Source organism: Xiphophorus couchianus, chromosome 22 (genome assembly GCF_001444195.1).
Source record: "Xiphophorus couchianus chromosome 22, X_couchianus-1.0, whole genome shotgun sequence".
Taxonomy (NCBI): Eukaryota; Metazoa; Chordata; class Actinopteri; order Cyprinodontiformes; family Poeciliidae; genus Xiphophorus; species Xiphophorus couchianus.
Window position 1 is genome coordinate 26,052,893 of NC_040249.1, and position 10,357 is coordinate 26,063,249.

Here is a 10,357-nt window from a genome sequence, read left to right on the forward strand (position 1 = left end):
CGTCCTGGACATGCTGTTGTGGAATATTGTTGCCAGGAAACCGAGTCTTAAATCAGAGGTATACTCAGATTTGCCGCAAGACTGACTGCTACTGGAGATTCTTTCTCCTCACAGCGTAACAATCCAAAGATTCTTAGAAGATACTTTAATGATATGAGTTACTGCAACATTTTGGGATACATAAAGTATCTTTGAATTAAATTAAATTTTAGGAACGTTTGTCACTTTATATTCAGTGTCAGTTAAGTCTTAATACTGTTCAAATTAAACAGTTTCCCCTTTTTATGATGCATTAAAACAGAGAAACTTTACTATTAACAAACCGAATATGAACAGAGAGAGTAAACAATCAAGGCCAGTTAGAAAATGTGTCTCCTCTCTGCTGCAACAAAAACTACAGCTTACTTTGTATCTTCTCCTAAATGCTAAACGTTTCTCCCTCTCACTCACACGGATCGCTTTCTGATGGCGTGATGTCGATCCAAAGCCGTCACCATCCAAACCCGTAAAACCTCCTATACACACACACACACACAGTAACCAGAAGAAAACACAACATGAAGCTAAACTAAAACCTGCTGCTGCTAAACTCGCTCTGACATTAGAAAAGGACTTTATGGTTTAATATCTGGATTAGTGAATTATTGCGGAGGCATTCAGGGCACACATTCAAGCTTCTCAGCTGGAGCAGGCGCTGGACTTCAAGTGTGCAGCACATGTCCCGGGGTGTGTCTCTCGTTGGGGTGTTGGATCGGGACGCCGGATCGGCAGCAACAGCTGCGGCGAGCGTTTCTGATGGGAGTTCTGTGGAATAGAGTCAGACGATTACTTTTCGCGCTGATTTACCAGAAGTGGAATTTCCCCAACAAAGATGACGCACCTCTCCGGGTCCAATTCATCACTGCACGTCTGGCGAAAACAAGTCAAAAGACACCAGCTTAGGAGCACCAGTTAAACTCGGCAGGGTCAGGAGCCACCTGTTTGACCACTGATATAACAGCTGCGGGTACACACACACACACACAGCCTTTGTTGCAAAAAGCAGACACATGTTACTTTATTTTGGCTCATTTGTTTACAGCTGCAAGGATCACAAAAATGAAGCCGATTTGTGGCTAATGTTGAGCATTTATTGAACAAATGATAGATGGTTGAGGGTCAGAATGGGGTGGAAGGCGATCACTGGCTGGTTGGAGGCTGAGCCGAGTCAGGATAGGGGGGTGGAGTCGATTCTTGATTCTCTTCTGGTTCTACCTGCAGAAGTGAAAGAAGAAGAAGAAAAAAAAACAAAACAAGGATGCATCATTTATTCACGAAGGTGTACAAAAGGCAAAACATCCAGGCGCGGGGTCGTGATGCTGGTTTGCGGCGTGGGCGGCGGCGTTTGGCGCGCCAGCTGGAGGCAGACGGGGGACGAGCCTCCCTGCTGCCTGCAGCCGGCTGACGCAGCGCATCCGCCCACGCCTTCTGCTGCTCTCCAGCCGTCCCTGCCTTGTTCTGCGCACCGGCGGGCGACACGTCCAGGCTTCAGACCTCCACAACACAACAGCAACAACCGCACAGCGCCGAGATAAACAAAAGACGATGTTGTGTGCGGCAGAACAGAAGAAGATTTGTCTTCCTGACTCATTGGAGTGTGTCTGTTTCTTTAAAAAATAATAATAATAATAATGGGAAAGACAAGAGGACACACCTATTAACTATAGCAGGTAGAGATGCACCGATCTGATGTTAATATCTGTACCGGTCCCAATACTTCATTTTACATGTTTAACCAAAGTAGTCCACCTATTGTTTATTTGTCAGTTTCAGTTTTAAATTTACATGTTTGACCAAGCTTGTCAAGCTATTGGTGTATTTAAGTGTGCTGCACTGGAGTAAAGTTGGCAAATAAAATAGCAATTCAGTGCGTTTATGTCTATTCTAAAAAAAAAAAAAAGAAAGAAAGAAATAACAAAACAAAAACTAAGTTAACTCAGGACAGTTTTTCTGCATCGGCCGATACTAAATCTCAGATATCGGTGTCAGTATCGATAGTGAAAAAAAGTGGATTGGTGCACCTCTAAAAGCAGACGTGTGTTTTGTGAATGGCAACGAAAAATAGCTTCCTGTCAGAGCAGACATTTTAAAATCTACACAGCTGTGGCATTTAAACAAGAACAAAGACAGACTCCGGCATTAGAGACAGATGAAATAAAGCCTAATAAATCACCTGCTTCAATAAGATAAACTCTTCTCTCTCTATCAACATAGAAACAGAACTGCACAAATTGATGTCAGCACTTTTGCTGAAGGGTGGGACTGGAAAGTCTCTCCAGATATTTTTTCCACAAACTGCTGCAAATACTCAGAGCACAGAAGAACTAGATATAAAAAAGCAAACACAGCTGCTTTCTGAGCAAAACTGTGTAAATGTACATTTCTAGTCAGAGTAGCTACTGTCTTTTTTCTGTTCACCATTTCTACCACGTTAGTGAGAAAGATGTTTTATCTGCAAACGTCAAACTTAAAGCAAGTGTGAAACTTACAATTTAGCCCAGAATTATTCATACCCTCTCAGATATATATTTAAAATCAATTTATTCAACCAAAATATCTCTAAATATTTATTTCTGCTTTAGAAATTATTTAACAATCAATGTTGCACTTGTTATTTCTTCATTATTACAGCAATCAAACCGTTTTTTTACCCATCAGTCTTTAGATGATATCACTATTGTTTGGTATTAAAAAGGTAAAAATTGAAGGATGATTTGCCAATAAACTATAATTCACATAATTTGTCTCCTCATAACCTGGAATAAATGTCCTTGACAGAAGTTTCTAACTAACTGGTGGCGTATCGGCTTTGCCGCCATATGGGATCCAGAGGACAATCAGGACGCTGCCCACTGCATACACACACATCACACACACACACTGAGAGCTGCATCTATTAGACTCAGGTGTTAAAATCACAGTAGACTACAAAAAGGAAGAGCAAACCGCCCTGCATCGCTCAGGCTGCGCTGATAGAAGTCTTATTTCAGGAAAATGTAGGCCACACAGCACACAATGTCATCAGCTGCCAAGTTAAGAGTTTCTATAAACGAACACCTTTTTTTTTTTTTTTACCCCTTTAAATTACGCAATCACTGGTGCCAGAAAGGCTGCAGCAAAAAATATATTTTGCCAACATGGATCCTAAATTAACTCTTAGCCTACTTTACATTTGCAGAATCTTGTGCTGCAGGGCGGCTGAGGCGTTCATCATTTAGAAATGAGACTTTTCCAGACCTGAATTAATGATTCACACTCAATTTTAAAACACAGAATACTAAGCCGGGCCAGAAGTTTAGGATGGAAATTCCTATAATAAGAAAGCTTTACATACAAAACCTGAAAAAAACAAAAAAACAAAGATGGAATAAGGAAGGACATAAGGAAGAAACTTAGAACTCAAGGAAGACAGGGAAGACTAGAGGAAGGAAGAGTTTAAAGAAATAAAAGGAAAGATCTAAAGGTGGAAAGGAAGGGTAGACAAAGAAGGAGACAAGTCTAGAAGTGAGGAAGGAATTGACCTGAGGATGTTACGATACAAGATGGGAATTTAGACAGTGCAGCAGGGAATAAATGTTTTTCTATGCTCTTATTTTTGTTCATTTTCATCCAGACCTGGAAAACGATGAAATCAAATGACATAATGTTTGATCCTTTTCCCGGCTGTGTAGGAAACAGAGCAGATTGTCCTCTGCGTCGCTCCAAATCTCCGCCCATTTGCAGCTCTGAACTTGGAGAGGTTTAAAAATACTTCTTTCCTTGGATCTCCAGTTAGCGCCTGTGTTTTTGATGCTACGCTCGCACCAGCAGGATGGGACCTGCTGTTTCCGAAAGATTACAGCCCACCATGCATCTCCTCTGCCTTTTTTTTGCCTGCATTAGAATGAAGGCAATAAAAATAGCAGTGGTAAATCCTAACCTCTGGCTGCAGCTAGGGAGTTGGCAAAACGTGAAGCAGGCAGTTGTCTGGACACCCGTCCAATAAGCCCTGAAACGCTGAGAGGCTCCTGTCAGCTGGCTGCGTGAGGTAGAGAACCGAAATGTTTACTGTCCTTACCAGCTTCTCTGCCCGCTGCCTCAGTCTCCTCCAGATCGTGTGATGAGCCTGCAGAAAGGAAGAGGAAACGTGACATGATGCAGGCACATGTGCACAAACACGGAGCACATATCCCTGCGTCTGCAGCTGAGACGCATCGCTGTGGAAACAAACGGCTGATTGTTTTGTGTCCGTTGTTAACTTGCAATTTATTGCAAATTAACCACAGGGGTTTTTTTTTTTCTCTAAATGTTCTTGATGTTTTTTTACATAGTTGTTTTATATTTGCAAACAAACACGACACACATCAAGAAAACTCTGTAAATGGAAGCACGTTCTCTAAAAACACTCCCTTTGTCCAATAGAAAGGAAATGTACAAAAACAGATTTTAAGTGATTAAAACAAGGAAACAGTACAATGAATAAAATGTAGTGCAACACAGAACTAGAACTCATTCTTTTTACTTCTTTTTTTTATTACAATTTTTACTTTGTTTGAAAACAATAAAAACAAACATCTAATTTTACAAACTGAACCATATAATAATGACAAGTTTTGTTTTCCTGACAAAGAATCATAAGAAGAAGCTTATTAAAAGCTACAAATGTTCATCTGTTCAAGGTTTTGTGCTGCTTCAGTAGAGATTAACTGCATGTAAAGTGATGCTTTGCTATGCTTTTTAAAAAAAAAAAAAAAAAATCTACAACAGTAAAATAATTCCAGAGTTTGATCCTGTTTGTCTCTCTTTTTGCAGCTACTGTTGTCCGTTTCCAGGAACGACTTTCAAAAGAAACGGAAGATTTTCCGCCATAGAGGAGCAGTTGAAACAGAGAAGGAAAAGGTCCTAAAAGTACGGAAGCCTGTGTGTTAATCACACATTCAAAAGAGTTTGAGCTACCAGGCAATTAACTTTGACACCTCTAATTTTGATTCAAGATTCAACAAGATTCCTAAATAATTTCATATAAACACCCCCTGACATTTCCAGACAAATACAAAACTAAAGAAATGACAAGTATGGAAGGACGGAATAGTAAAGGGACGAAGAAGGAAGAACGAACTGATCCTGACCAGATGGACAGATGGAGGTATGGATGAACAAAAGGTAGCTGACAATGGAAAGAAAGAGAGAAGGATGAAATGAAGGTAGAAAGAAGGACAAAAGGTCATAAGAGACGTGGGACAGGAGGTGGGAAGAAAGGAAGAATAGATGGAAGGAAGGAGACAACATAGGAGTTAGAAACCAAAGGAAGGGAAGGAAGTCAGCTAGAAGGAAGAAAGTAGTGTCATCCAGTTAATCTGAAAATAATTCTAGTTTAGCAGTAACAACACATGCAGTTAAAATAAACCTCATCCTTTCTATAGGTCGTCTAGTTAAAGTCTAGTAAGCATCTAGAAATCCACTTTTAAAATTAATACTACAAAGTAACTCATTTCAATAAGATCATGCAAGCGTTGCTTTAATTCTATTTCTTTTTGTGTCTAACCAAAAAGAAATAGAATGAAGCAGAGAACGTGTTGCAGAACCATGAAAGAACAACAACAGGTTTCCTGTGAAAACAGGAAGGGAGTTAAGTTTCCAGGCTACAGATTTATGAAAAATAATTGAGACTGTTCCTCATTTCCATGTATGAAAGATTTACAGAATGAAGCAGAAGCACTTTGAGTAAGACCCAATACAACAGGAGATACAGAGTAACTTTGGTTTCAAATCCTTAGAATAATGGATAGTTTCTGTTTTCTTTTCAGAAGATCACCTATATTAAATCCAAATATATTATGATGAGTATAACTAATGACTTGTGGTTACCAAAATATTTTAAATGAGTGTTAAATCAGAGAAGCTGATAGTCGATGAAAGAGTGTAAATTAATGTTCCAAAAGAGGAACTGATTGGAGGTTTTCAGGAAGGCCCCGGGACAGACTCCATCACATAATGCCTCCAAGGCAAAGGTGGATTTCAGATTTCAGGCCAATGAAACAAGCCTGGCAACAGCGTTAGCCAACGCAAGGACCTCCATAGAGTGGAAAACCTCTATAAAAGGTGAACACAAACGAGGAAACTTCGAGGCAAGATCAAGGTGGACAAAGATCCCTGCTGCTTTCCGTTTCTCCATTCTTCTCCAGAGCAGGAAAACACTGAACCTGCACATGTTTCCAGACTGTTGAGGAAGAAAGAGACTGCAGCTGAAGCTGCTGATGCTGGGGGGAAAAAACTGCTGAACCAGTTCAGTTCAACAGAGCAGTGCAGAGGAAAACATTTACACACCACTGATAAAATGGTTAATGTTGTAGTTTTGATTCATCCTCCACAACAACAAGCTGCAATAGAAAAGAGAAGATCTAATCCAGTTTAGTGATGTGGAGCTCTTTCCTTCATCTTATCTCGAATGCATCTATTTAATATGGGACACAAAGCTCCTTCTAATACATTAAAATCAGCATTCAAACAGCACCCCCTCCTGGTTAAAGAGGGAACAGGATTTTAAATATCAGTAAACTGGACCAAAAGCAATAGTTTTTTATGGCCAATATTAATTAAATGAAATTCTTTCAATATTAATAAAAATAGAATAAATAGTAAAAAAAAATCATAAAGTGAACTAAAATTTTGCTTTATTCCAGAAAAAAAACTTCCATTAACAGGACAGTAAATACCTTATAAAAATAATTTTATTAGTTTTTAATTAAAAAAAAGTAAAAACAATAAATAACATCCATAAAATGAACAAACATTTCTTTTGTTTTAATTCCACATAAAAAATTCCATTAACAGGATTATTTTCATTCAAATTAGTGGAATAGTAAATAATCTATAATCACATCCAATATTTATCATGATAATTACTTAAAAAAAACAACTTTAAAATTAGGTGCAGTTAATGTAATTAAAAGTTTAAAAGGGGCAGAAATTTGCTGGGCTTAGATCAGCTTACCTGTAGCTGCAGAGGCAGAGAGAGGCCCTGCGTTCTGCGGTGGTGACCCCAGGGACCCTGACCCAGGCTGTGCATAGCTGTCACCTCATACTGGGAGCACAGGCCTGTTCTGGCCACTAGAGGGCCCCCACTCAGCAGCACATGATCACCACATCTAAAGAAAATACAGACAGATGGTCAAATTGAGGAAAAATAAATAACCAAATAAATGAATAATAATAATCACCTATAGAGCATGACTGTGCCTTTAGGACTGTCTGATGCTTTCTGTTCTACTTCCTCCTGTTTACACCTGAGACACAGAAAGACAGAAACTGAGAAAACACAAATTTTTGTTGTTGTTGTGAGTGCGACGTGTTCGAGTCAATCTGGACCTGCTATGTGAGAAAACCTCCAGCGCCACAGAGGGCGCCACCTCCAGAGGCTCCCAGGCCAGGTTGTGATGGATCAGCTGCTGGGCCCCGCGGGTCAGAGAACGCAGAGACTCCTGCGAGCACACGACCCCATTAACCCACAAACTCCTAAATACTTGCTTTTCTGCGATGTGAACTCAAATGGTACCAAGTTGTTTCACAGAAACAGAAAGGAAACCATTCAAAATGGTTCATTTTTGATCCGTTACCGGCGATGGAGTCCAGGAGTCCAGCTGAGGGTCGAGGACGACGTCACAGCAGAACGCCCCTGAAGTCACTGCAGGAAGTTACGAAAAGAACCAAATGTGAATCATTTGCATTCTAAAGAAATATTGACCCATAAAAGAAAAAAACATTTTTAATACGAAAAGCTCTTTTTTTTCTTTTTAATGAAACTATGAGACCATTCACTGCAAAAACACAAAAACTCACTAAGTATTTTTGAAATAGTTTGTAACGCAAAAACATTGGCGCACTTGAAATAATAGAAAACTAACTTAGAAGTAACTTTTTAGCAAAATATAAGAGCTTGTTTTACGTCAATAATTCCTAACTCTACGTTAGTTTTGTCTTATTTCTAGTGTCTTAAAATATTTGTTGTAGAAACTAGACCAAAACACTTGATAGGATTTTGTATTTTTGCAGTATTGTTTTGCCTTGCTGGGTTTTGTGTTTACAACTCTCTCAAGGCAGCATCTTCTCCTCCTCCCCAATTTATTATCCTTCCACTAAACTTCACGAACGTTCATGCAGAAGCATCTAAACAAGCAGCTTCTTTAGTAACGACTATTTGTTACATATCCTCCTTATGAAAAGTGTCGATCATTGTCTGTGGGTTTTCCTCTACCTGGGATCTCCAGTGTGTTGAGCAGCTCCACGGTGTAATCATCCTTAAACGCCGTCTCCAGGACCTGTCCAAGCAGGGCAGAGCAGGAACGCCAGTAAGCCTGAAAGGTAGAGACACATTAATAACTTTCCCAAACCTGAACTCCAACCCTGAAAAAATTTTGTCTTTGCTGTTTTTGCTGCACCTCGTTGAGGAGAGTCGGGTCGCTGTCGTTGAACGTGAGCAGAGTGAGGGTGCAGGAGTCGGTGAGGGGCTGGTGGAGGGGCCACAGCTCTCCATCCACAAGCGCCAGTGCCGAGTTGTCCACATGATACTCAGTCAGATCTGAGGGAACCGCATAAATATTTAAGCCCAGGTTGTTTCCCCTTCAGCTTCAGAGTCTGGTGTTTCCTATTATACGTACGTCTGGCGCAGCTCAGTGGAGTGGACATGCCTTTGTTCATGATCAGTAGTGTGCCGTCCAGGCCAGGCCCCCTCAGGGACACCTCGATCTTCTCGATGCGGGGGTACAGAGCTCTCTGCCTTTCCTGCTCTCTAGAGAACACGGCGTTACGGCGACTGCGTATCTCTGCGGGTGACGGATGCAGAGCCGCTGCAGCGGATGAGAACCCTGAGAGTGGAACGAGTCGGAGGAGAGGATTTAAACAGAAAGACCGAAGATGAGGAAGTTTCAATTAAATATCTGAAATACAATTTGTTTTTTTAAAAATCTGGACTTTAACTAGACTGTTGCAACACTTCAGGAGGTTTTTTTCCCTCCTGAAGCTGTTTTATTGTAGATTTGCTGCCATGTTTGGAATCATTGTCTCTTCACCTGTTCAATGTCTTCACAATCGGCTATAGAATATCTATATTAAATATTCTATGTTTAGTATTACAGAATATTAACTATTCTGTAATATTTATATGCAATATATGAAAAACCTTTTGAAAATATTTGTGCATGTTTTATAAAAAAAAACAGACAAAATAAACGTAATACATTTTGACAGTAAATAAAAATTTGTATAAAAATAAATACAGTAATTGAAAGATTTAAAAAATGAAATATAGGAACCTAATTATTAAAGCAATGAGGTTGGAAAGGACAAGAAAAATTAAATAATCGTGATAAATTAATACAGTTGAAAATGATTAATTTAAATTTTGTCGCACTGTATAATCCAGCAAGGTGGGATAATTCTTATTTTTAATTCTTTGGATACAATATTTAGCACATTAATTACTTTACTATGCCTTTTTTTATTTCTACATTTAATACCAACTTTGTCCTCCACAGAACTGACGACTTTAATGAGATAACGCCTCTTATTCCATAGGCAATGCTGCAATAAAGAAACCACTGTTTGTCAACAGTGGTTTTTGTGTTCTGCATTAGGCAGAGATCTCTATCATTCTTCCATATTTACTAATTATCGTTATCAAACCTTTAAAGCTAGTCCAACATGCTAACATGCTAACTACTCACGTCTCCTGAAAACTTGGCACGCGGTCCTTGTCGCCATTGTTCCGAGTATTAATACAATTAATAGAGAAAACTGCTAAAAATACATACTGTAGTACAGTAAAGAAAAAAAAAAGAAATTTCTAGCTAGAAGCACTTATAGTTGAAGGACGCCATGCATAAGTCGTGTGCACCACATATTGATGTCCGATGTGTAACGGAAACTGAACGTTCCGTGTGAAAGAGGAACTAAAATGCAATTCTACTTACTGGCACCAGGTGTCACTGTTGGTGCCAAAACAATAACATCTTAATGAATGATCAGTAAAATGACAAAGCATATGAGTTGAATAGGTAACTAAAGATCAGTAGTAAGTAATGTTTCAGTTTTAGTGTGGATTTATAGAGATGAGACATAAAAAAAGCACAAAATATCCACGTTAAATGCCATTTTTAGAATGAATTTGCATACACATATGAATATCAGTGTTTCAGTTTTCACTTTTTCTGAACGTACATATAATTAATTTATCTTTAATTCTGTACATTTGCTTTTATTGATCGCGATCATTATTTCTGTTGAGTCTCAGTTTGATTTATAATGCACTCTCATCTGATTGGATGCTGCCCAGTTTTGATCT

General features: G+C 39.2%; 1 protein-coding gene across 1 annotated transcript; it reads right to left on the reverse strand.

The window, feature by feature from the left end:
- Nucleotides 1-1,027: 1,027 nt before the first annotated feature.
- mrpl39 (mitochondrial ribosomal protein L39) lies at nt 1,028-9,937 on the reverse strand. The gene is made up of 10 exons (XM_028006340.1): nt 9,741-9,937; nt 8,676-8,882; nt 8,457-8,596; nt 8,273-8,372; nt 7,635-7,702; nt 7,387-7,499; nt 7,239-7,304; nt 7,013-7,166; nt 4,097-4,144; nt 1,028-1,254 (listed from the first exon to the last, which is right to left on the reverse strand). Exons 1-10 carry the CDS (start codon nt 9,775-9,777, stop codon nt 1,180-1,182), a joined length of 1,008 nt encoding a protein of 335 aa, XP_027862141.1. The 5' UTR covers nt 9,778-9,937; the 3' UTR covers nt 1,028-1,179.
- Nucleotides 9,938-10,357: the final 420 nt, after the last annotated feature.